This window comes from Canis lupus, chromosome 6, assembly GCF_011100685.1.
Source record: "Canis lupus familiaris isolate Mischka breed German Shepherd chromosome 6, alternate assembly UU_Cfam_GSD_1.0, whole genome shotgun sequence".
In the NCBI taxonomy this organism is placed as follows: domain Eukaryota; kingdom Metazoa; phylum Chordata; class Mammalia; order Carnivora; family Canidae; genus Canis; species Canis lupus.
The window spans coordinates 55,741,618-55,769,444 of record NC_049227.1 but is presented as its reverse complement, the minus strand read 5'-3'; the positions used below and the strand labels follow the sequence as shown (position 1 = coordinate 55,769,444).

At 40.7% G+C, this 27,827-nt stretch overlaps 1 protein-coding gene, 1 long non-coding RNA gene and 1 other non-coding gene across 31 annotated transcripts; 2 read left to right on the top strand and 1 right to left on the bottom strand.

Moving 5' to 3' along the window:
• Positions 1–73: 73 nt before the first annotated feature.
• On the top strand, positions 74–23,252 carry LOC111096389. Of its 29 annotated transcripts, none has more exons than XR_005361219.1 (10): positions 74–319; positions 1,304–1,520; positions 5,749–5,845; positions 5,978–6,044; positions 6,529–6,555; positions 6,632–6,803; positions 10,151–10,302; positions 11,015–11,089; positions 11,884–11,967; positions 23,194–23,239. It is a non-coding gene; the product is annotated as an uncharacterized LOC111096389 (long non-coding RNA). The 29 variants fall into 29 exon arrangements; XR_005361222.1 differs by lacking the exon at positions 23,194–23,239 and adding an exon at positions 13,156–13,200; XR_005361211.1 differs by having other exon boundaries at positions 11,015–11,967; positions 23,194–23,248.
• TRNAR-UCU lies at positions 733–817 on the top strand. The gene is given in 2 exon segments: positions 733–769; positions 782–817. It is a non-coding gene; the product is annotated as a tRNA-Arg (tRNA).
• On the bottom strand, positions 10,917–27,827 carry DNTTIP2 (deoxynucleotidyltransferase terminal interacting protein 2). Its single transcript, XM_038541300.1, is given in 8 exon segments — positions 10,917–12,435; positions 15,682–15,791; positions 17,174–17,338; positions 19,586–19,681; positions 22,954–23,092; positions 25,043–26,244; positions 26,246–26,680; positions 27,663–27,827. Coding segments are annotated over 8 exon segments (2,391 nt in total). The 5' UTR covers positions 27,813–27,827; the 3' UTR covers positions 10,917–12,341.

Below are 27,827 nucleotides of genomic sequence, written 5' to 3'. Positions count from 1 at the left end.
TCCCACGCGCGCGGCCACCCTCGCGGCTGCCGCCCACGCCGAGCGCCCGGCGCGCGGGCTGGGGGCGGCTGGCGGCCCCGGGCGAGCCCTCGGAGGCCGCTGCGGCGCGGGGCGCGTCGACCCCCGCAGGCCCCCAGGGCCCGGAGGCCTCCGAAATTCGGCTCCGGGTCTGTGGGGGGCGAAATGCAACCCACACCCCGTTTTACCGAACCCTGCGCAAATAAAACACGCACAAGCACGCACACAGACGCCGCCGCGGCCCGGCCGGGGAAGAGCCGGGACCCGCCAGCGGCCGCCGCTCGAGATCGGCCGCTGAGAGGTGCGACGTAAGTGCCCGGCGCCTCCGCCCGCTGGTTCCGCCTCGCGGCGGCCGGGCCCGGGCCCGGGTCCGGGTCCGGGTCCGGGTCCGGGCGGGGCGCGGCCGGCCGCCGGGGAGAGCCGGTAGGCGGGGGCGCTCGGGGCAGGAAGGGGCCGGGGCCGGAGAGCGCGGGCGTGGTTTGTCCCGGGCAGGCCGGGGGCCGGGCCGTGGCCGCCCTCAGATCGGCGGGGGCCGGGGCCGGCGGCGAGGGACGGCCCCTGCGGCTCGCCCTGGGTGGCGGCGGCCCGGGCTGCGGCGCCCTGGCCTCGGCTGCGCGGACGGGCGGCCCGGGGAACGGCCGAGGGGGCGGTGGGAAGGGCGCGGGGCCGTCGCCTCTGGCTTAACACAGCAGATGCGCCGAGACTCCAACAGGTGGCTCCGTGGCGCAATGGATAGCGCATTGGACTTCTAGAGGCTGAGGACATTCAAAGGTTCCGGGTTCGAGTCCCGGCGGAGTCGCAGTTTTTCCCTCCCCCAAAATTTATTTTCTGACGCCATCATTTTCCTACTCCCTCTTTTTTCCCCCCAGACGGTTGAGCTGGCCTCTGCTCCGCCGCCCTTTCTCCTCCTGCCCGCGGCGTCGGCGGCCGCTGCGCAGCCGGCCGGCTCCCAGCCCCGCTCCCTCGGCTCCGTGGCTCGGGGTCCGGGCCCGGCCAGGCCTCGCGGTTCGGGCCCAGCGGCGGCCCCCGCGCTCCCGGCGAACGCCTGGTGGCCCGGATCGCGACCGTGACTCCGGGGAGGCCGCGGGAAGGGTGAGGGGCCTTGGCAGCGCCTCGCCCTGCGCCGCGCTCCACGGACCGACCCTGCAGCCCTGCAGGCTTCAGAGTCCTCACTACCGGGGTCCTGCCCCCCGAGTGGGGTCCTGCACTCGAATTCAGTCCTAAGGGGAGGGAGCCCAGGAATCTGCATTTTTTAAAAATTAAAATGCACGCTGTTCTCGCGCAGGATTGCAGTGCGTTGAGGTCCGAGGTCCACCTGCCCGTCAGCTCTTCCAGGCCAGCACCGTCATCTGACGACTCCCAGGTTTGCGCGGGATTAGGGTCCCACCTCTCTAAATGCGAATCAGTGAAGGCACGAGTGAATGGGATTTTCAGGATTCAGTGTAACGCCCTCTCTGCCAAAGAATGCAGAATCCAGAATTGGCAAAAAAAAAAAAAAAAAGGTACAAAGAAAAGTAAACATCGCTGTTGTCCCTGTATCTGACTTAGCCTTGCAATTCTCTCTTAAAAGCTATTCGTGAAGATGGTTGCTTGGAAATATTTTCAGATTTATTTTAGGCACATGTCACTTTTCTTTTTTTTACATGTCACTTTTGCATAATATTGTCTCCATGTTGGTGGAGGTTGGTAGAGGTGACACACGATTGGTCGTAGGCTATGCTTTTTGACCTCCTAACACAGGTGGAGCTGCACTTGTTCCGTTGTGAATCTGTACATTAATGATTCAGCAGCCCCCAGTAGTTGGCTCATTGAGGCATAAAATATTTTCCTGTTACGATGCTTCGGTGATCATGTTTGTTCTTACACTATTGTACTCAAGTGCGAGTGTACCTGTGGGATGGATTCTAGGAAGTTGGATTGCTGGGTCAAAGGGTAGTTTGTGCGTTTTTTATAGATCTTGCCACACTGCTCTCACAGAGATTACACCTGATTGACCAGCGCTGTGCAAGAGTGCCCATGTCCTCAGGGCGTGTGACTTACCAAATAGGTGAAAAATGGTGGCTGCAGTGTCAATTCATGCCTTTTATTATGAAAGAAAGCTGAGCATTTTTAAAAATTTTTACTTATTTATGATAGAGAGAGAGAGAGGCAGAGACACAGGCAGAGGGAGAAGCAGGCTCCATACACCGGGAGCCCGACATGGGACTCGATTCTGGGTCCCCAGGATCGCGCCCTGGGCCAAAGGCAGGCGCCCAACCGCTGCACCACCGAGGGATCCCTGAGCATTTTTTTCATATGTAGACTAATTTGTATTTCTTTTTTATGACATATCTATTCTTAGGTTTTGTTCATTTTTCTATTGCATAATTGGTCATTTTCTTACTGGTTTGTTGGAGTTTTTTTTTTTTTTTTTACATATTATGGAAACCAATGCTTTATGATATGTGTTAGAATTGTTCTTCCTCAATGTATTTGCCTTTTGATTTCGTATGTGATATTCATATATTGGATTTATCAAACTTTTTATGGCTTCTATGTTTGGGGTTATTAGCACTCATTATTAAATAATTTCATCATGTTTTATTTTAGTGTTTTATATGGTTTTATTTTTGTACTTAAATCTTCATTTCATCCAGAATATACTTTTGTATAAGGGGTGAAGTGGGAATTTGGTCCCAGAATTACTCGTAATGAACACGTTTCTTCTCTGTACTCATTTATTTGAAATGCCACTTTTACCATTTTCTAAATTTCCATTTGCATTTGGGTTTTGGGATTCTCTATTCTGTTCCGTTGATCTGTCTGAATTCTGATTCACCAGAACTGTGTTTCTATATCTAGGGGGGCCAGTCCTTTCTCATAACTTTCTTTGAAGATTTTTTTCCCTCATCTATTCTTGAATTGTTTTTCCCCACATAACAACTAGCATTAATTTAGCATTTGTTATATACCAGGTAATGTTCTAAGTGCTTTATATATTTTTAAGGCATTTAATCCTCCTGACAACCCTACCAGGTAGGTATTATCCTATCCCCCTTTACGAAAGGAGCGTCTGAGACAAAGAGGTTAGGTAACTTGTACAGGAAGATGCAGCTAATAAGGAGCATGCCAGAATGGCTGGGTCTTTGGGTAAAACCATAATTCTCCATTGTCTTTTCACACGGGCCTTAGTTACAGCTAGTCAAGTTCTAATCTTAGGAGATGTTTATGTTGGATTCATGTTTTTTACAGGTTAATATAGAGAGAATTGAACTATGTTGCATCTTTCTATTCAGAGCAGCAGGGGCGGGCAGATAACACACATGCTTTCCCATTTATTCAGTCCTTCTATGCCCTTAAAAAGTATGTTAAATACACACACAGACACACATATCTTATTAGTTAACTTTATTCCTAGATAGTTTATCTTTTTTGTTGGGATTTTTTTCTTCCATTATATTTTATAAATGATTATGGTTTGTATATAAGAAGGCTTTTGATATATATATATATATATAAATAAATTTATATCCAGCCATCTTAATTTAATTATTTTACTATTTAAAATGATTTTTCAGCTCCAAACTGAAGCTTGGGATACCACTTCACATCCACAAAGATGGCTGGAATAAAGATAGACAATAACAAGTGTTGGCAAGGATGTGGAGAAGTTAGAACCCTCATAGTTGCCAGTGGGGATGTAAAATGGTAGTCTCTTTGGAAAACAGTTTAGCAATTAGTCAAAAATTTATACAGAGTTATATAACCCAGCAATTTCACTCCTAGGTATGGTATATACCCAAGAGAAGTGAAAACATATGTTAAGACAAAAAATTGTACATGGTTGTTCATAGTAGCATTATTCTTAATAAACAAGAAGTAGTAGCATTATTCTTAATAAACAACCCATATGTCCATCAGCTGATGAGTGGATAAACAAAATGTGGTGTATCTATCCAATGGAATATTATTTTTTTAAAGTATATTTTTTAAATTTTTATTTATTTATGATAGTCACAGAGAGAGAGGCAGAGGGAGAAGCAGGCTCCATGCACTGGGAGCCCGATGTGGGATTCGATCCCGGGTCTCCAGGATCGCGCCCTGGGCCAAAGGCAGGCGCTAAACCGCTGCGCCACCCAGGGATCCCCCAATGGAATATTATTATTCAGCAATAAAAATGAATGAAATACTGATTCAGGTTGCAACATGGATAAACCTTGGAAACATCATGTCAAGTAAAAGAAGCCAGTCATAAAAGACCACATACTGTATGATTCCATTTATATAAAATATCCTAAATAGGCAAATCTAATGAGACATAAAGTAAATTAGTTGTTGCCACGTGCTGGGGCTAAGGGGAATGTGAAATGACTGCTAATGGGTATATGATGAGATTTTTGGGGAGTGATGGAAATGTTCTGGAATGAGTAGTGGTAACTGCACAACTCTGCATATCCAAAAACCCAGTATACTGCACATTTTTAAAGGGATAAATTTTCTGGTATGTGAATTTTATCTCAATTTTTAAAAGGAAAAGTAGTTTTTTCAGTTAATTATGTTGTATTTTCTGGAAACATATCACCTACCCACAAATAATTATGTTATTATCTTTTTTTCTAATTCTTAGGCCTCATTATTATATCTCTTGTAATAGCATTTGATAGTATCTCCAGAAAATGTTAATTTTTGGATAATGGTGTCAGTGGACTGAATTGTGCTGCTTCTGACCATTATAGGAATGCTTCTCCATTAAGCATGATGCTAGCTTTTGGGATTGGTGCACATGCATTCATTCATACACCCACACACACTTTATCACATTAAGAAACTATCCCTACTTGTCAGTAACCTATGGAGGTTTCATAGGTTTCACAATATTAACAGATATTGTGCAGTGTATTAACAGATTTTCTAATAATCAACCCTTCTTGAATTCCTGAAATGAATCCTACTTGGTTGTGATGTATATTTATTTTAGTATTCTAATATTTTGCATTTTTTGTGTATTTAGAAAAATTGACATTTATTTATCTACCATAAATGCAGCATTATTTAAAATGACCCCAAACTAGAACAGATGGTAACTGCTTATAGTGAATATTGTGTAATGTATAGAATTGTCAATCACTGTGTTGTACACTTGAAACTAATATATGCCAACTATACTCAATTAAAAAAATAATGAATGCTTGAAGAAAGTATAATAGAGCCATATAATTGAATACAATGCAGACCTTTAAAAAAGGAGGACTCTCATGAATAAATACATCTTTAAAAAAATGAAGATGTATATATACTGCTATGGAAAAATATCCAAGACTATATGAAAAAAGCTAATATGAGAATGAGCATGTTTAACATGATTCTACTTGTGTTAAATAATGCTAATAATGATAGTAATAACGTGTGTATTACTATGATCTCATGTGCATAGAAACTTTCTGGAAGCATATATAGTTAACAGTGCTGGAGCAGGAGGAGCAGTGATGTGAAGGGATGGAAGGCCGCCTTTTTAAACTTATATCTCATTATAATGTTTGAATTTTTTCAAAATAAGCCAGTCTTATCCTTGTAATAAAAAAGTCAAGTTAAAAAAAAAATGGAAAACAAAACCTATTACTAATGATGAAAGAAAAAAAAAACATTTTGTCTATTCCTAGATCACTTTCAAATGGGCAGCTCTGATACTGCTTATCCACTGAAGATTTTCTGAATTGCATTCAACATTTATTGACTCCTTACATTTTACAGTATGCTGGATCTCAGCCATAAGTGTACCTTTTAGGAGCTCCCCCTGTTAAGAGTGGAAACACTAAAACAAGATGTCTCTCTGTAGTGATTCCAGCAGGTAGGGTGTTCTGAAAGCCTTGTACATGTCTCGGACTGTGGGTTTTACCCTAATGGCAGTGGGAAACCACTGAATCAGTTTTAGGTGGGAAGCAGTGTGATTAGATGTGTGGTTTCTATCCCCACTCTCTAGTGTGGATGCCTGGCTGGAAGAGTGCAGGATAGGAAGCTGGAAGACCAGGGCACTTGATGTTGTCTGGGTAAGAAAATGAGGCTGGAACTAGGAAGGTGGTATGGGGAGAAACCCAAGGCACAGACATTTGAAGGATAGGCAAAGAAGGAGTTTTTCAAAGAGTCCAAGAAAGGGCAGCTGGAGAGGTGGGAAGAAAACTAGAAGAAAGTATTCTCTCCACAAACTGATGGAACAGGTTGCTTCTAGAGAAGGGAGTCGAGAGGAAAGGGAAAAGATCTCATATTTTTCTAAATGCCAGCAAGTTTATGTAGCTCTTGTCATTTAATTATTCCCCAGATCCTAATAAGTAATAATTATCCCCATTTCACAGATGAGAAAATTAAGATGCAAAGATGGTATGGGAGTAAGGTGAAAAGACTAGCCTAGGAATGATGGGCAAATGTCTGCTCTTCTGAGGCAGGTAGGAAGAGATCAGGGATAAAAGCATGAAAGTGAAGGGAAAATTAAAGGTGTTTATTTTGAAAACCTATTTTCTTTGTGCTCTTTTACAGCTCTGCCTCACATACCCAGGATTCCAGGTGGGTATTGACCAAGAGGGAGTTTCCCCAAGGATCAGAGACACTCCTATCTTATCGCTGCCTGTGGTCCATACAGACTCTAAAGACCAGAGGCCGGGAAGTGGTTTCATTCCAGCTTCCTCCTGATCTGGGGTCTTCTACATCCATCAGCATTTAAAAAATATTTTATAAGCTCATCATCTTCAATTTGACATGTATTTTTGAGTACGAGCTTTATTCAAAGAACCACATTGGAAACAAATACAAAGGTGAGTGAGATAGAGTGCATTTTCTTAGAGTTCACTCTAGTGTGGGGCAGGGAGCCAGGGATGGATAATCCCATTAATTAGGATGGGCTTTGGCGTGAGTGGCAGGAGACTCAAAGTAACAATGGGTTTGGAGAGATGGAGGTTTCTTCCTCACGTGAAAAGTTCAAGCACTGGCAACTACTTGATCATGAGAGATCCAGGCTCCTTCTCATTCTTTCACCTTAAAATGTAGCTTTTTCCTGATGTTCCAAGAAGATTGCTCCTTCCTTGCCATCAGATCAATATTACTAGTTAGTGGGGAGAAGATAAAGGGACAGAGCCCCACTTCAAGCTCACTCTTCTCTGAAGGATACTTCCCAGAAGTTGCGCATACTGCTTTTACTTATGTCCCATGAAGAGGTGAAAAATCATAGCTTTTTTTCCCCTCCCACATAGCCACAATCTCAGGTAAAAAATCATGTGTTCTGTAACTGGTGAAGAAAGGAAAAAAGTTCAATTTTTGTTGGTGATGTGGAAACAGGTATGCAGATAGCTATAGTGCAGGTTAAAGTAAGTGTGACAGAGTTATACTTACGAGCTCTGACCTTAGGCAGATTACTTAACCTCTCTGTGCCTCCATTTCTTCAGTTATAAAATGAGGGTAATAGTAGCACCTATTTCATAGGTTTACTTAAGGTTACTTAAATTGTTATATATGTATATAATGTTTCATATGTACATACCTACATAAATGGTTACATAAAAACCAGCTGTATTTGTAAGTCCTTAGAACAGTGCCTGGCAGTTAGTGTTTGTTAAATACAAATATTTTTTTAAAGCAGTCAAATGGGAATTTCAAGAATATACACGTCAGTAGAGAAAATCTGATAAAACATTGTATGAACTGTAGACTGTTCTGTGATGCCTAGAGATGACCTCATTCCTTCCCTGGGCACACACCCTCCACAGAGTAGATGCTCAAGATGCTGGCTTCTTACAAGTTTGAAAGGTAGCAGTGTTTTGTTAGGTGGAAGAGAAGCAAGGACAATTTTAGGTGCAGTTAATCGTATGAACAAAGACATAAAAGGTGAAAACTCACCGTATCTGGCAGTCGCTGGCATACCTAGAATTCAATATATGTTCACTGACTGAACAATCTGTTATCAATAGTTTTGTTTGGCTGAAATGCAGCAGTTGGGTCCAGGCAAAAACATGCATCACTCTAAAGAATTTAATATAGGGAGCTGTTACGCAGGTGATGGACGTTTTAAGTGTAGGCAGCCCAGAGACTGGAAAAGTAGGAAACCTCTCACCCCTAGCGCCAAAGGGACATTAGGTGATGGTGTTACCAGAACTCGGAAGCCTGGGCCATCCAGTGGTGGAGGGCTACGTGGTAGGGACTGGGAAATGGCGGAGCCATTGGATTTCCCAACCCAGCCTAAAGCAGAGGGAAATACCCTCTCTCTCCTCCTCTGGCCCTCCTGTCCTAGGTCAGTGCCTTATTGGGAAGCCAGTTGATAAGTGAATCTGGGAAGTGTAGTTTTTTTGCAGTCCAGAGCAGAGAAACAGGCAAATGACCAGCACAAATGAAGTAGGGGTACGAGCAATAGGGAATATAAACCTGTGGTGGCATTATTTCCTATCTTAGAGGGTCCTGAATGCCAAATTTTGAATGTAGGCATTTCTGCATGTTTTGTCAGGCAGAAGTGGGTAACAGGTTTTTAAAAAACAAACAAAACAAAAAACAGGAAGTCTCCATTAAAAACTGTTTTAGGAAGCCTTCCCTAATGGGGAGGATGGAGAACAGGGAAAGAGTAGCTTCCCTCTGAGTACCTGTCATGTGCCAGCACGGTGCTAGTTAGGTAGTCATCTCAGGTTCTGGGTACGAGGTTGAGAGGACTTTGTGATACCTGGAAGGGCATATTAATTGTTTGGACACATGCATCTGGAGCAGGGGGTGTAGAGATGTAAGGAGGGAAACTCTGGAGTCCACTGTAGAGAGGTAAAGCAGAAGCTGAAGGAGACAGAGGCCAAGATAACAAGTTCTACAGTATAGAGAAAGGTAAGAGAGCAGGCAATGTGGGAATCCAAGTGGTAGGCAGATAAAGAAAATCTGTGAAGGAAAAGTAGCAGCAAGATAGGAGAAGCAGACAAGCTTATCTTACACAGATTGAGAAGCTGAAGTTTCATGGTCAGAAACCTGTGTCAGATGACATTTCTTGGCCAAAAGGTTGAGGGGGGGGGAACACTGAACACTTGGGATACATGTAGGAAGTTTCTGTAGACAGGTGGGGTCATGAGGAGTTAGATGGCCTTAGATGTTCTAGGCTGGGTAAGCAAAGTTGGAGACAAGGTGTCTGCTGAGGGGGGGGGGGGGAGTGGGAGTCGGGGGCCTCTGGGAGAGTAGAAATATGCTAGGTCTCCTATAAGCTCTTTGGGTTTGGAGGCTGTTTTCTTCACTGGTGTACCCTGGTGGTTAAATAATCTGTAGAACTCAATTTTGTGGTGACTGGCTGACTTGCAGACTGAATGAATTTGGTGGGAAGTAGTCATAATTGAATAAAGGAACTGTAGAGGAGCAGTGAAAGCCCAGCCAAGAGTCTGTAGCTTATGGTAGTTTTCCAAATCTCAGTAATCTAGACAGATAACAGTGGATATTTCCCTGGCTGGGCCTGGCAGGTGACAGTAACAGAAAAAAATTGAGGATAGACATGGGACACACAAAGAATTTTTAAATGTCTGACCATTGTTCCAGGTTAGGGAGAAAAATGTATCCTGATGGGGTAGAGGATTGGGAGCATAAGAATGGCTGAAATGCTTGAGATCCAGAGTTCACAGTCTTTGGGGGTGGGGCCCAGCTGTCCATATTATTGAAGCCACCTCAGGTAATTCCAAAGTGCAGCCAAAGTTGGATTAGAAGGCTAACAGATTGGGATACTTAGTTCAGAATCTTGACCTTTGAACAAGCCTAAAGCCGTTATAGTGATTGGCTAAAGTGGAGTGGAAAGGAGGGTACTGGAATGGACACTGAAATTTGAGACTTGATATTGGAACTAAATCTAACCAGTCTTCATATCCATGTTTCATTTTTTTCTCCCCTTAGTGAACAAGACCTCAGAATTTCAGTATGTTACATGAGGTGTGAGGTCAGGATTTGGTGCTCAACTTACCAGTCCGTCCTTTGCAGCTCTGGTTGTAACCAAAGAGCCAGAGGAAGGAAAGCACCTCTCAGTGTATAGCTGGCAGAGACCCCGACTGTAGGGCTTTTCAGATAAGCTGTGAAGGAACCTTTGTTCCCATCATCCTACCTTTAGTAGAGAAAGGTTGGCTTAGGAAAGCCCCAAGTCGTTTCCCACCTTCTTTGGCAGAGCACATGACAGGCCCACCCTAACAGAAGACTGACAGCGGCTGATTTCTGACCTATTACAGCATCTCTCTTCACTTGTAACAATACAGCCCGGTATTCTGGGCTCACTTCCATCTAGTGACTCCTTTTACCTCAGGACAAGCAAGGAGGCAGGTAGAGTACAATTTTCTAAGTAGCTCTGCATTCAGCCCATTTAACCAGGCTAGATAGAGCCTTCAGTGCCACACAAAGTGTATGGGTTATCTTTTGGTTTTATAGCAATTCTGTGCTATCCTGAAGAAAAATTTCACATGTTCCCATATTTTTAGAAGATAACAATACAAAGGTGCTAATAAGCATGTAAGGGAAGGGTCTTAAACCTTCCAAATCTACTCAGCTACTAGGTGAGTCAGTGACCTCATTTGATTCATGTAGAGCACATTACTTAGCCAAGCCCTGACCCACCAAATGAGGATATATAATAACTTGGTGGTGGTTCTGAGTCAAAGTTCTGGGGGATAATCGGTTATGCACTGTTACACTATCTGGAACATACACTATCCACCACCCATTGCCTTCCTCATGTTAAGTATTTGCTGAGAACTTTTTCCATTTCAGGACCTCTTTCCAACTGTTCTCTAACTTCGTATTTACTCAAGTTCATTTTGAGGTTTCACTTCTTTGATAAGTGATAAGCTATGACATTTAATTATAGGTCATGCTATTTAACCCTGCTTCTTGGAAGCTGTTTGTAATTCACTTCTTTTAACTTGTGTAATAGAGAAGACTTGCATTTTACATTTTAATTAGTCAGATGCTTGGGAAACAGCTAGAAAGCATTCTTTTGTTTTAACCCTTACTGAAAACTTTGAATAAAATGCTCTAGGTTATCACTCTGAACAACAGTTGTCAGTGATGGAGAGACTGAACTGAAAACATACCTGGACATACCTCAGAAATGGTATTAATAACATTTTTGTCATCTGATGTTTTCTTCTAACACTGTTTCTAAGAGTGGGAGCCCATCAATTTATCCCAGTTACTCAAGGTTGTACCGAACCCTCCCTTTTCTTGTTCTTTAAAACCCTCTCATTTTGATATTCTTTCATAACAGGTCCTTATTTTACCCAGTGGAAAGCAAAACTTAATATTCTTAGAATAAAAGTTTTTCTGTAAAAGAATAGATAGATACTTGCCGGACTCCACCTACAAATGTCATTGTTACTATTACCATGTTGGTTATGATCCCAAGCAATAAATAGAAAATACGGAGATTTTATATTTACTGAAGTCCCAAGGAAGCAGTTTGCTGGGAAAACAAGTTCCATAAATAATGACATTTAAGGAAGAACCCACTAAGAAGCATTATGAGAAATGGCAACACTCTTTGGGTGCCACAAGCAGGTTAGCCAGGGTGAGTACTTCTGCCATTGGAGATGAAATAAACTGAATCACTTTAAAATTATTCCTGGCTAAGTTAAAATTATGCTGATTTAACCTAATTCACTTGGAATACAACACAATTGGGATATAATTAATCTTTCCTCCTGTTTTAGTTGCTAAGGAGAGAAAACAGTTCTGCTTTGTGTACCTTTACCCCAAACTTTCTTGGAAGTCTTAACTTTTTAAGTCTTTCTTTATAATTTCAATCAAATTATAACTTTCATAACTTTAGTTCTTCCATTATATACCAATATATATTTGCTCCAAGAATACTTTGGTTTCAACCATGACTTTTATACTTCTATCAAGCAGATCTCTATATCCCATCTTCACCAATTTTCTGGACCTGAACTTAGAAAAGGGCATTTCTGGTCTACCATCTCCCTGCACACACAGGTGAATTACAGTATTATTCAGCTTTGATTATGTAATTTTCAAGTTTTCTGTATACGTTAACAAACTTTATATTTTCTAAATGTTTTTAAACTCAATTTTCTTTAAATAACCAAGTGTTGAAAACTTTACAAAAATGTTAATCATCTTAAAATGGTCAAAGTTTTCTTTTTCTTCCTCAAAGCGTCTAATAGGCATGTGTGGGTCTTCTGTAGACACACCTGTTTTTATCTCGAGGGATATGTGACTAATTCTCCCTCTAGTCAACTTTTTTCAAACAGGGCCAGTCTATATTAGTGTGATGATGCTAATTTACAAAATATCTTGAGTAAATAAAGGGAGATGTAAAATATTTAGTATGGCTTGCTCGGTGAATCTTAATTGCGAAATTTTTTCTTCTTTCGAAACTTCTTTCCTGCTGCATTTGCTGCTTTTTCAGCCATGATCTCCGTATACTTCCTTCGGTTGTACCTAAAAAGAAAAACAAGCCTTTAAGTTCTAAAGTATGACCTTAGAAGTTATGTAATGGGTGTTGTGGTGGGGTGGTGTAACTTCTAAATCTCAAAAATTTTTTTGCATTTTCACTATTTTATCATATTTGTACTAAGTTCCACCATGTGGAACCATACTTGGAGCTGAGGGACTGAGCAGTGAACAAGACAAAACCATAGTCCCTATCTTCATAAAGCCTGCATAAAGCCTTCATAAAGTCTAATGAGAAAAAAGTGACAACCATAAGGGAGGGTTTTTGAAAACTTTCAGCCACTGTAAGTCCACACACCATTTCCAGTTACCAGATGATGTTAAATGCTTTCAACATTTTTGTAGAATGAAAATGTAAAAACAGCAGACAGATGCAGAAGTAGGTATGAGGCTCCAACTATCTGGATATTAAAGAGATCTGCACTAAATCATTTTTGTTTTGGTCATCAAAATATATGTCAGTGTGATATATGATATTATTTTATTTTAAAAGGAATATTTTTAAAGTTTCTTAATTTTAATTTCCATTAGGGTAAATATGGACAAATGTAGTCCACAGAAGCTCAAAAGAAGGGCTTATCAGTACAATTGATTAGGAAAAATTAAAATTCTTTAACCATATAAAACTGTTCTAGACCACTTTCACTGTGTTACCTAAATATGTTATTACTAAAGCTGAGGGATTAGCTAATGTTCTCTTTAAAACAGAAGCTACTTGGGACACCTGGGTGGCTCAGCAGTTGAGCGTCTGCCTTTGGCTCAGGGCATGTTCCCGGAGTCCTGGGATGGAGTCCTACATTGGGCTCCATGCATGGAGCCTGCTTCTCCCTCTGCCCATGTCTCTGCCTCTCTCTTCTCATGAATAAATAAAATTTAAAAAATAAATAAAACAGAAGCTTCTTAAGCCTTTTACAACTCTACAGCCTACTGAATCCCACAAGAAGTCAGTAGCACAATTTACACACATTCTAACAAACCTAAGATTACATTAAAAATGAAACAAAACCAAGTCAAATGTGTTCAAACTTAAGTGACATCAAATTAACAGACTGCTGTACACATGTTACATATGAATCCAATACTGACCACCAATCAAAAAAACATAACAGATACACAAAAGAGAGAGGAATCTAAAGATAACACTAAAGAAAGCCATCAAACCACAAGGGTAGAGAACTGAGAAAACTATAAAAACAACCAGAAGACAATTAAAATGGCAATAACTACATACCTATCAGCAATTACTTTAAAAGTATTTATCTTGCATATTACAAAAATTATAAGCCAACAAACCCATTTATAGTAGGCAATATAAAGTTTCCTTTTAAAGCAGGCAGCACGGAAATAATACAAACATTGTGAAAATGGTACTCAGTGACCGAAGTATGGGAACAATGAGCTAATAACACTACCTCTAACCTGCAATTTCATTTGGTAGAGTTTCATTCTACCAAATTTCTAATTTACTCCTCCAACTTCCTCAGGCTATTATTTTTTAGTGAAAGCCCCATCAACACTGCTGTGACTTCTAAGATTGCTATCATTGAGATTACAAAATACAGGTCAATTTTTAACCAAAATATACAGTTAATAAACAAAGACTCAGCTTGCGCCATGCCTGTGTGGGGATGGAAAAACAACAGGCTTTGAGAGATAGGAAGATGGGAGAGACTGACAGTATGAATGTGTGACTGAAGGAGGAGGTGTCAAGGACTTGCTAATGGGTGGATAGTGATAGTGTTCAGTCACGAGAAAAAGAACACTGCGAGAGGATTAGATTGTACTGGAAGACTGGGGTCAGAAAAGACCAAGTGAGCTGTTAGAGATGCTTGTGAGAAAACCTGGGACAGCAGCTGGATATGTGGGTCTGGACTCAGGAAAGATCTGGACTAGACACTACATTTGGAAGCCAACAGTATACAGGTTATAATTAAAGCTCTGTGGGGGTTGAGATTTCCAAGTAATGCGTAATTCCAAGTAACAAGTAATAAACTTCCAAGAGAGTAATAAGCAAGCAAAGAACACTGCTTATTTCTAAAATGTTTACCATTACCCAGACAAACTAGGTAACTTACGTAACACTTGTGTTAAATTTGTTTTCCATGCTGACAAAGTTTTTAAAACCCTTGATTTTTACTTTGGCTATTAAACCATCTGAAGTTCAACAAGGGTTTCTAATATGAGGTATGCTTTTAAATCTCCTATAATACATACATAGCTGTTTAAATGCTCCCATCTTAAAAAAAATCCTTCTCTTCCATACTCACTACTAGCCTTGCCCCCCCCCCCCCCCCCAAACTTCAAAGAATTGTCTCCAATTGTTCATTTTCAACTCACTCTCCAATCCTCTCCAGTCTGGTTTCCTCCCCAACACTCCTCTAAAACTGCTGGCAAGAAAGCTATGATCTCCATGTAAATCCAAATAAGTTTTTAGGTTTTTATAAAAATTTAATTTTATTGGGACGCCTGAGTGGCTTAGCGGTTGGGCGTCTGCCTTCGGCTCAGGTCATGATCCTGGGATCTGAGATCGAGTCCCACATCGGACTCCCCACAGGGAGCCTGCTTCTCCCTCTGCCTGTGTCTGTCATGAATAAATAAATCAATCTTTTAAAAAAATTTAATTTTATTTAATTTCAATTAACATACAGTATATTATTAGTTTCAGAGATAGAGGCCAGTGATCAGTTGTATGTAACACCCAGTGCTCTTTACATCATGTGCCCTCCTTAATGCCCATCACCCAGTTTGATCTCTCAACAGCATTCAATCCTATTAACTACCACCTCCAGTTTCTATCTGCTCGTTATATTCTCCTTCCTTGGCTTCTGTGACACCCTGGTTTTCTTAATGGCCCCTTGGCTATTCTTTCCTAGTCTCCTTTGCAGGCTCACCTTCCTCTAGCAGTCAAGTATTTTCAAGCTTCCATCTAAAACAGTGGTTCTAAACTGGGAATGCTTATGCCCCACAGAGAACATCTGGAAATGTTGGTAGTGATTTCTGTCACAAATTGGGGATGGGGTGCTACTAGCATAGAGTGGGTAGAGGTCAGAGACGCTGTTAAACATTCTACATTACACAGGACAGTTCCCCCTAATAAAGAATTATCCCATCCAAATGTAAATAGTGCTGTTGAGACACTGCTAAAGCATTTAAAAGTTACCTGAAATTTTAAAGTTTATGTATATTCTAAAGGAAAGCATGCAATAATATGAAGTGAAACATGAATTTCTTTACCTTCTAAACTCAGAATCAGCCAGCAGTTCTTCCACAATAGTTCTCTTCCTTTGTTTTTTGGGAATTCGCGAATGATAGAAGTCAGCTGGATTGTCAACAATGGTTCCAATCTACAAGCAATTGATTGAAAGAAGTCATGCAATACTTGAATGCTAAGTTGCTTTCATATTTTAGGGAAGTTCTAACAAAGTATATTTATAGAAAGGAATGGAAACCCTAACTTAAATGATACCAATATTAAAGTTAGTTTTGGCACTTTTTTAAAAGCAAAAATAAGTCACCTATTCAACTGGCACTGGGTACTACTAAAGACATTTCCTTAGAATTTATAGGAAAGCCAAAAATCCTTTTATATTACATATAACTTAGTGCTAGGCAGGACAGTAAATTCTTGATGAACAGTATAACTAGAAAAATGGGACAGAGAATATCAAATTCTTTAGTCTCCCAATTTAATAAACTTGACACATAAATTCTATTACACACCCATTTGATCTCCTGGGTTATCATGAATGCTACCAGCATAGAACCTTCTTAGGAACCACTCTGCATTTGTTCATACATTCAACCAAGTAAAATTTACAGTGTCCACTATGTGCCAGGTACTGTGTTAAGTGGGAAATAAAGAATATCCGAGTCCCTGCCAGCAGGGAGCTCATAGTCTTAAGGAAAATCCACAGACAAGAAACTAAAAGACTAAAGCATAACATATTATGCTGAACAAAACACTACAGATGCTCTGAAAAAATAAGTGACCAATTCTACCTAAGGCAGGTCAAGATGCCTCCAAGTATGTTGTAGCTTAAGAGGGCTATGTGATAAAAGAAGAGCAAGTAAGTTGGTCAGAGTGCAGGCTGTAGAGACTCTACCCTATAGGTCATAAAGAATCATTGAAAATATTACTGAACAGGAGTGTATCATGAACAGAGTGCTTAAAAAAAAAAAAGAACAGATGACTTGGCTACAATGTGGAGGATGAACTAGAAGGGAGATCAGACCTGGAGGTGAAGGACTATTAGACTAATTCAGATAAGTGACAAGAAAGAAGAACAAAATGAAGCTGACTAGATTCACTAGAGGGTGAATCAACTGGATTTTCATCTGAAAACACTTTGAAAACCAACTTTTAACTTATTTTCAGCATTTGCATGGGGATTTCCCTCTATCTGGAGAAGAGTTTGGGACAAATGATTCCCTATTTCCTCCTCCATTATGTACTGATTCTTTCTGTTAGGCTAATACTATTCATATGTGATATACCCAACTTAGAGATCCCATTAACTTTTAGAGGTATGACCTGGAAACTTAGTTACCACCATTACAAGCTGGTGGCCAAATGGCTGTCTGATTTGGGTTCTGCCCATTATTATACAGCCTAAGCATATGTGCACTGTAAATATTCACCTATGTTAAGAGTAAACAGAAAGAACACTACAGTGTTTTCCAAACTAAAATCCATCGAACATCACTGCCATTGTTATTTTTTTCATACCTGAAAGTACTTGGGGAAGCCATCCCTATCATTTTTCTTGTAAAACCTTTTTGGGTCCATGCTAGCTCTCATCTTCAGTGCTTTGAGATCATTTTTTAGTTCATTTGTCAATTCTGGAGCTTTCATACCAAACCAGCCATCACCTGCTGTTTTCTGTCGTTCTTTCTGAAATTCAGATTTCAAAAACAATTAGACAGAACATTCTACCTTTAATAAGCATTGTATAAGCTATACCTCATTCCCTCCAAAATATATAGAAAACTTTATGAATAAGACAGAAATGAAAGGGCAGCCCCGGTGGCGCAGCGGTTTAGCACCGCCTGCAGCCCAGGGTGTGATCCTGGAGACCCTGGATAGAGTCCCACGTCAGGCTCTCTGTATGATGCCTGCTTCTCCTCCCTCTGCCTCTCTTTCTTTCTGTCTCTATGAATAAATAAATAAAATCTTAAAAAAAAATAAATGAAAAAAAAATGAAGTTACTTTACATAACAAGTTAATCCCCAGATTCACTTTTCATAAAAGAAATTAAATCATGGTATTTTCTTTGGTAAATTAGGCATAGTACCATCAGTTTCATAAATGAGGTCTCCTTAAAATTTATTTTATTTTTTAAAAGATTTTATTTATTTATTCATGAGAGAGACAGAGAAAGAGAGAGAGAGAGAGAGAGAGGCAGAGACACAGGCAGAGGGAGAAGCAGGCTCCAGGGAGCCCAATGCGGGACCTGATCCTAGGACTCCAGGATCACACCCTGGGCCAAAGGCAGGTGCTAAACCGCTGAGCCACTCGGGAATTCCCCCTACAATTTATTTTTTTTTTATCTTAGTAAGAACTGCTGACTTGCTGGGAGAACAACACACACCATCAATTTTTATTGTGCAATATAGCCTACACAAGAGAGAATGTATAAAAACGTTTTCACATCTGGAGCTTCTATGTAAATATTAACATTTTTATTCAGTCACCCGGGTGACTCAGTCATTTACCCCAACCAGTTCAGAAATTTCTATCATTTCTAAAATTAAAAAAAAAAAAAAATCTATTCTTTGGGAAACTCTTAGCAAGTTATTCAGTTTTATTTTTATTTCATTCATACATTATGGAGTGTCTACCATGTACCAGCATGCTCCTCCATATTAGTGATGAGACATTACTGGAGCACCATCCTCAAATTTTCTTCAAGCTCTCTTGATAACTTTTTTACATTTATTGAAATGGCAGATGAAAACAATCCTCTATTTTCACAAAGGAAAATAGTTTCCTACCTTCTCACTGGGAGACTACAGAGACCCGGGTTTTTAGGAGGAGATTTGCCTCCTAAAGGATTTTTTTAAAGATTTTATTTTAAGATAAAAATAAGATTTTTTTGGTAAGATTTTATTTATTCATGAGAGACACAGAGAGAGAGGCAGAGACCCAGGCAGAGGGAGAAGCAGGCTCTATGCTGGGAGCCTGACGTGAGACTTGATCCCAAGTCTGATCCTGCTAAACTGCTGAGCCACCAGGGCTGACTTAGATGGCTATATTAAGTTCTCTACAAAGACCTGCAGTGAGCTCTTAGCTCTTTGTGAACAGTACCTATAAGCCAAGAGGTGTGGACAATGACCTTATATGCTGGCTGTCACTGTTTTTAAGAAAGAGGTAAAAATGGGACACCTCATGGCTCAGTGGTTAAGCATCTGCCTTTGGCTCATGGTGTGATCCCGGGGTCCTGAGATTGAGTCCTGCAACAGGCTCACTGCAGGGAGCTTGATGCTTCTCCCTCTGCCTGTGTCTCTGTCTCTCTCATGAATAAATAAATTTTAAAAATCTTAAACAAAAAAACCGGGGGGAGGGGGTAGAAAAAAACAAACACGTCTTCTCTGTGCACCACTTGGTGGACTCTCACTTTGTGAAAATCTATATAAAATGTGTTTATGGAACTGTATTTTATGGGCCCTTAAATTTCTGTGATAACTTTGCATATATATATATATATATATATATATATATATATTTTTTTTTTTTTTTTTTTTAAAGATTTTATTTATTCATGAGATACACAGAGAGAGCGAGAGAGAGGCAGAGACACAGGCAGAGGGAGAAGCAGTCTCCATGCAGGGAGCCCGAAGCAGGACTTGATCCCGGGACTCCAAGATCACACCCTGGACCGAAGGCAGATGCTAAATCGCTGAGCCACCCAGGGATCCCCTGCCAATATATATTTTTAAGATTTTATTTTCTTAACTAATCTCTACACCCAATGTGGGGCTAGAACTCATAACCCTGAGATCAAGAGTCACATGCTTTACCGAATGAGCTAGCCAGGTGCCCTGAAGTACATATTTTTATATTATACAACTATGTTTTGTAAGCTGAATGTATATAGTCAAACACACCTTAACAACCTAAATAATAAGTCACTATACTTACTCTGCGTTTTTTCTGAAGTTGATGCTTTGATTCGCTATATGGTGGGACACAGTAGTTTTTTTCAAAATCAGGAGTAATGACGGCTTTCTGCAAAAGCTTAAAATATTAAACTAGTTTTAAAATAGTATCAGAATATCATAAAATTTTTTCCAACATCTTTTTCCTTATAAGAGAAACATCTCTCACAATGAAGACTACTCCAAATATATTAATCTACTTTATACACAATCATGCTACTACAAAGTTGTTTCAGTCCTTAAGTTTGTAAATTATATCACAATAAAAATGTTTTAGAAGGCAAATTGAAGGATTATTTTACGAAACTTCATTCATCTTAAATTTCTTTTTCTGAACTGAATCAGCACACATCAGATTTATATTAATGTGTCTAACTTGTATTTATTGGTTTACAACCAGCCACTTGCATCAAACTGAAAAATAAAGTCAACAAGAACAAATGCTATAATAGCTCTTGAAATTTCTGAAAACAAACAAAAACTCTAGGTCTTTAATAAATCCTTTTGATGTTGGTTAAACAGCTTCCTCGGATCTAAGAAGACTGTATTATTAAGTACAATGATACAGATTTGATTAAACAACATACTTACTGTCCTATCAATGAAATAATTCTATCTAGACAAATCTTTTTGTAATTCAACAATATCTTAGATGTTCTTTCAGTATCAATTCACACATAGATCAACTTCATTCTAATAGCTGTTATGCTCTACAATTTTTCTTCTGACATTCAGTTTAAGTCTCCATTAAACCTTTTTCCATTAAACACTGCAAACATCATCTCTGCATATTTGATTATAAGATTCCAAAATGCATCAACTTAAATTTTGACAGGTACTACTAAATTACCTTGTATTCAAGTAATGTTAAGTCCTACCAACAGTTAATCAGTGCCTTTTTCTTTACATTGCCACCAACACTGGGTTTACCTTTTTATGTGTAGTCACTGATGCCTCATGGCTGTTTTCGTTTGCTGTTGATCACCTTTTTTGTGTGTTTATTAGCTATATATTAAGTCTTCTACAGGAGATGCCTGTATTTTCTGGAGTTCTTTTTCATTTTTATATGTCATTTTTATTAATTTGTAGAACTGTATTTTGTACCTTAGTGGAATTAACCTATGGTCTTTAACTTGTCTTTGTTAAGGTATTAATTGTGTAAGTTTTAAAACTTTGTGTGGTCAAACCTGTTAATCCTTTCCTAAATAACTCTCATTTTTTGTATAGGATGAACCAATATTGTCATAATACTGTTTATGTGACTAAAAGGTGCCTCAGGGTAACTAGTCATCTCCCATAGGGTATGAACTAAAGATTGTTCCATAGCCCTCAACATAGTTCACAGAAATACTAATTTGGCCTGTAACAATTGAAATTATCAATTCAGAAATCCCCAAATCCCCTAGAAGTTTCTGGGTAGTAGAGCAGCAATCTAGATTTTCCTTTGACTCAGAAATAAGAACAAGGTATTTATTTAGCAGATTAAGAGCATGTTGCATGACAAGTACTATAGTGTGCTTTAGGACAGTGGTTCTCAACTGGGAGCAAATGGCAATGTTTGAAGACGTTTTTGGGGTACGTGTGGATGCATGTGTATGTGCAGAGCAGCTGGGGGGGGTGGTGGATGCTACTGACATCTAGTAGGTAGAGACGAGGGATGTCACTACATATCCTACAATGAACAAGACATCCTCCTCACAACAAAGAATTATCCAGCCCAAAATACCAATATTGCTGAGGCTGAGAAATCCTGTTTTAGGAATATAAAGCTAAAAAAACAGTAAAATTATAATTATAATATGATCAATAATGAATCAGATTGATACTGGGTGTTGCAAAAGCACAGAGGAGGTGGTGCAGAGGACTAGAGTCAGAGAACATCTCCCATAGGCAGTGATCTATGATCTCTGCACTGGCTTGGGAAAGAGCAGGGTATGTTGGGACGCCTGGGTGGCCCTGTAGTTGAACATCTGCCTTCAGCTCAGGGTGTGATCCCAGGGTCCAGGGATTGAGTCCCACATCGGGCTCCTGCAGGGAGCCTGCTTCTCCCTCTGCCTCTCTTTCATGAATAAATAAAACCTTTTTTTTTTTTTTTAATTTTTATTTATTTATGATAGTCACATACAGAGAGAGAGAGAGAGAGAGAGAGGCAGAGACACAGGCAGAGGGAGAAGCAGGCTCCATGCACCCGGAGCCTGACGTGGGATTCGATCCCGGGTCTCCAGGATCGCGCCCTGGGCCAAAGGCAGGCGCCAAACCACTGCGCCACCCAGGGATCCCAAATAAAACCTTTAAAAAAAGAAAAAGCAGGGTATGTTCAGGGAACTACAGTGGTCTTCAGTGGCAAGAACACAGCAGGTGGACAGAGATGAAGGTACAGAGGCACTCTGAATGTTCTGAGGGACTTAAATAGAATATCATGGTCAGGTTTGTGTTTTGTTGTTCTGAAGTGGTATCTACCCCCAACATGGGCTTGAACTCATGACCTGGAAACCAAGTGTCACATGCTCTTTCAACTGAGCCAGCCAGGCACCCTTTTTGGTGTTTTTTAAAAGAGAAATCTATCAAAAGTACAGAGAGTGGCTTGGAGAAAATAAGGAGGCTACTCCAATAGTCTAGATGAAAAATAAATGTCTATACTATACTAGCCAGTGACAGTGGGGTGGAAAGGAGAGAACAGAGTAGAGAGTATGTAAGCAGCCGCATCCTCTAGGTTCAGTGATTGACTGCAAAAGGAAAAGAGAGTTTGGCATCATTAACCAGGCCAGAGAATAACTAAAGTAGCTGGTTCAGGTAGGGAAGTGAAGGAGGGCAATTAGAAAGGTCAAGTGCCTGAGCACATCTGAATAAACAGTTAACAGACACAACAGAATTTAAAGACCTGAAGGGGCAGCAAGGCTAGAGAATACAGATTTGGGGGAAGCCATGCCATGTAATTAAAGGTGAGGCTTTGGATGAGGTTACCTACCCTGTAATTCCCTTCTGAAATTTTATGTGTGTGCACATGTATAGTTTTCCTGGTGGGGGGTGAAGTGGGCACTCACAATTTTCAGATTCTCAACAGCATCCAGAATAGTTATGAACTAAAAATATAGCAAAAGAAAAAAAAAAAACAGCCCTTAGAATAACTAGTGGGTACAAGAGGAATGCTGACCTTGTATTAATTTATTTTTCCAAGTGTCATCTTTTATAGCTAGGACCTTAAGGGGAAATTAGAAGTAGGCATTTTGGTTTCACTGTAGGCTAATGTGTTTCAGTGCAGGAAAATTAAGTCTCTTAACAAGGACTAATCATGTCTAGAAGTGATTGGTTAGTTGTATAAAAACCAACAGGACACTCCATGTAACTTACCTCATTTTTCTTTTTCTCCTTGATCTGTGTTAGGGTTCTCTTGTTCGACTGTAGTTTGTTTGCATTGAAATTAATATACAAACCACCCAACTGCTTGATACTCATACCAGGGTCTATGCTGCTGCTTGTCAACTTCAGACTGAAAAAGAAAGGATCACTCAAAGATCAAATAATCAAATCAAAATGTAAACAACTAAGATTATATTTTTAAGATCACTTTTTTCTTTTCTCCCCTTTTAGTGCCAATGACAAGAAAAAAAAAGAGAGGATCCCTGGGTGGCTCAACGGTTTGGCCTCTGCCTTCGGCCCAGGGTGTGATCTTAGAGTCCCGGGATCAAGTCCCACATCGGGGCTCCCTGCATGGAGCCTGCTTCTCCCTCTGCCTGTGTCTCTGCCTCGCTCTCTGTCTCTCATGAATAAATAAAATCTTAAAAAAAAAAAATCTTATTTTTACAATGGAGTTTCTGAAAAACTGAATACAGGTTTTAAATCTAATAAAATCATTTATAAGAAAATTCTGGGAGGAATGAAGAATGAAAAAAACCTTTGGAAACACATCTGAATCTATTTCTCAGATTTTCTTAAAAGCACGCCTGGGTGGCTCAGCAGTTGAGTGTCTGCCTTCAGCTCAGGACATGATCCTGGAGCCCGAGATCGAGTCCTACATTGGGCTCCCTGCATGGAGCCTGCTTCTCCCTCTGCCTGTGTCTCTGCCTCTTTCTGTGTCTCTCATAAATGAATGAATGAATAAAAATAGAATCTTAAAAAAAAAAGAGGATTAGGACCATACAATATGCCAGTAGACTTCATAGAGGGATTTTAGAAAGAAAGAAATTGCAGAGAAGAGGAGATACATCTGGCAATTCAGCTCAACTTCATATACAGGTAGTGAGTTAATAAATGTACTACCTCCATCTCTAAAATCACTGAGAAAAGACTTGCAGGTTATCCAAACTTAGAATGTTTTTCTGGGTGACTAAGGGCATTTGGTAATGTCTCTAAATCAGTGACTTTTAAACAATGTGAACAGGTGAACAACTGTACTTCCCACTGGAGGTTTCCAAAAATACACAAGTCATACCTCATATCTACCAAATCAGTTGGTTCTGGGCTCCTGCTATAAGGAATTTCTACTTTTACATTACTGAAAGGTTCTTTTTATAAGCAAATACATTTGGACTTCCAGTTATTTTCTTCCCTATTTATTCATATAAACTGAGTAGTTAAAAGCTTTTGATCAATCTCCACTGGAAAGTAAAATCATTCTACTGCAGTGGTTTGGCAGTGATTCTCAAACCTAAAGGTACATGAGAATAATCCTGGGAAGGAGTGTGGCTTTTAAAAAATAAGTATGCTTGAGGCTAGCCTCAGAGATCTGTATCATTGGCTCGGAGATCTGTATCATTGGCTTAGAGTGAAAACCGAGCATCTGTTAATGTATAGACCCTCTCCAAGGACGTCTGTATTTCCAGCAGATGCACTGCCACCACGGCCCTATGCCTAAGAAAAACAAAAACAGAAAAAAAAAAAAAAAAAAAGCTAAAGAAACCACCCCAAAAGTTATCACTTTTCAATGGGTGATAGATGGGATTATAGGTGATTACTTTTCTCTATTTTTCAACATCTCTACAATTAGCATCAAGAAAAGATAAAAATTTCTTTCCATTTTATGTTGCTCTTAACAATCATGCAAGAAAACCTTAACAGATGATTTCTAATAGATCACTGGTGGAGAAATATGACTAACCAATGCACCCATAGACTAGGGAAATGCTGGATAAAAGCACTCTTCCATAAAGAACCTGACAGTAATTTTCTCAATTCCTGTGTATATTTTTATGGTAAATCAGCCACTTGAAATATGTATCAAAAATTTACTTTTAGGGGATCCCTGGGTGGCTCAGCAGTTTAGCGCTTGCCTTTGGCCCAGGGTGTGATCCTGGAGTCCCAGGATCGAGTCCTGCATAGGGCTCCCTGCATGGAGCCTGCTTCTCCCTCTGCCTGTGTCTCTGCCTCTCTCTGTGTCTCTCATGAATAAATACAATCTTTTTAAAAAAAATTTACTTTTAAAAATAAAGGTAAAACTTACAGCTTAGACTTTGTGCTATTTAGTAAGTCGTCTTCATCACTAAACTCATTTCTGTCATGGTCTGATGGTTCTTCACTTTTTTCATCCTCTTCCTCCTCTTTTTCTTCCTCAGTGGCAACCTCACTTGCCTTGTCTCTCTCATCGAGGTAAAAATGTTTATCAGTACTCAATCCAGGAGTTGTGTCAATTACAAACAATGCATTGTCACATGACATATTTTCTGATTCTCCATTTAATGACTCCTTTTGACCATTATTTTCAACAAAACACACAGTGTCCTCTTCATTCTCACTGTTTTCAGACTGTTGGCTTTCATCGCTGCTGAGAACTAAGAAAACAGAATCACCTTTGTCCAGGGATGTGTGGAACTCAGACTTGAATAGTTTGGCTTCACGCTCAAAATCTACATCCTTTCCTTCATTCCCGTCTTTGCTGATACCAGTAACTGTGCACTCTTCTTCATCACTACCACCATTACCAAATTCTGTGAAGTCACCTGTTTTTATGGTGCTCTCTTTCTCTTCATTCCATCTGTCCACTTCCACCACTGCAAATGTTTGAGCTAATGATTTCATTATAGATTCACAGTTCAGATTTGAGAGTTCTGATGTGGTTTTGTTACTTTGGGGGGTTGAATGCCTTTGAGAAACTAACCCCTGAATGCCAGTGTCCTGAGGTTCAGAAAGGCTCTCCAACTGAGAATTATTCTTATTTATTTCTTTTTCCTCATCTACTATTCCTTTGGCTTCTTCATTTAAATTCTTACAATTCTGTTTTGTTATTTCTTTCAGAGGTCCAACACTGGGCTGTTTTCCCTCTTTTATATTAAAACGGCGTTTTTGCACCATTCGTTTTTTTTCTGAATTTATGTGGTAGGAATCATCATCGAAGTCATTATAAATTTCATTATTATAGAAATTTGGCTCATTTATCTGAGAAACAGATCTTGCTAGTAAACAGGTTGCTTGTCTGGTATCTGAATCCTCTGAATTTATAGGTGATTTTATGATATGCTTTTCATTTTCTGGTACAACATCATTATCTTTCTCCTCAGTTTGTGCCTGTATTTTCTTCTGCATACTTCTCGTTCTCATAGTTGCAACTCCAGAAAATGAAGAAATGTTTGAGTTTGATGATTCAGCATCAGAAATAGCTTCTGTATGTAAATCTTGGCTTGGATCTGTTACAGATTTAGCCTTACCTTCTTCTGGTCCTTGTAGATTTTAATGTAGGCACCACAATTCTAGAAATACCCGAGACATGTGATTCAGCTTCAGAGTCATCGTTTTCTTCAGTAGGAGACTGATGTGCTGGTGTTATTTTTGGCCTTTTCGTAACACTGGGCACTGGGGTGCATGCAACTAAGATCTGCCGTCTCCTAGTTACTCTTAAAATGAGATCCTGCAGCTCAGACACAGAAGAACAATTTGACTCTGCTTCAGAGATCTCTCCATCAGTACATGGTTTGTTTATTTCAGGTAATGAGACTGTAGTTCCACTCTTCCTCTTTCTGGTTTTAGGAGTTCTAGAAGCTGGACTTTGTTTCCTAGTGGTTTGTGATTCAGCAGTAGTTGGGTCGACAGGTAGACATTCCTTCCTGCCTTTTGAATGTGTGTGAATTCTTTTAGCAGCAGAAGTCTGTAAGCCAGAACAAGTACACTGTAATTTAGATAGGGCTGGAACTAGGGTAAAGTGAACGAGGCACTCCTCTCAGGAGCAAATTTTAAGACAGTACTAAAAACCTCAGTAAACAAGATTAATACAAAAACCACCACCATCACCATCACCATCAACTTAAAAAAAACAACTAAATACTAAACACTGGATCCAACATTGCATTTGCAAGGCCTTGCCTCACAACAACCAGTACCCATGATCTTTAATAATAAAAATTAAAAACATATACTGGATCTGACTCTGCCTCACTCGCCTCACCCAAGACCTAGATCTAACTTCGGGGAGCAAAACTATTAATTGAAAAGAAAATTTTCTGCACCGAAGTATCAAAAGCCAAATACGCTTGGTGGACCTACATTCTGATTCACAGGGGAAGGGCGAAGAAAGGAAATATTAACTCTGAGCACAGCTGTGTCACAGCACACACACACCTATGGAATCAGTCGCTGCCCTCCCCTTGACGTGCATAAATGAATTAACGCTCCCTCCCCCACGCCGCAGAATCCGAGCCGGCGGACGCCCGGAGCCCCTGGTCGCCGCCAGGGGGCGTCACTGCAGCCATCCCCACTCCAGAAAAAAGCGCTGTGGGCCACGACCAGCTCCCCCACGTGACCACGGGAACCTTCTCTTCAATACCCTCACACTTGGTAGCCCGGAGTGAAGCCTCCTTCGTACGGTTTTAACAGGTTAAAAGGCCTCAGCATCACGAACGTGAACTATCCAGCAAGTGACCTGGCCTCTCCGTTCCAGGCCTGGGACCGTCTTAAAAAACCGCAGCCGAGGACCGAAGAGGAAGCTACGGGCTTGGCCCTGGGCCTGGAGGCGGCAGCGCGCGCACGCTCGGGCTCCCTCCGCCGCTCCGCCTCGCCCCGCCGGGCCCTCCCACCCAGGCGCCGCTCCGGGAGGCCGCGGGCAGACGCGAGGGCGCTCTGCGGTCTCCTACCTTCTGTGGGGAGTCTTCGGCCAACGTGGCCTCCCTCGCGGGCGGATGCCGCCCCGACCGGGTCACCACCATCCTGCTCGCTCGCAGCCACCTCGGCCTGCCTCCGTTCCGGCGCGCCGGAAGTGCGTCAAAGAGGCGCCTCGCCCTCATCTACCGCGAGGATCC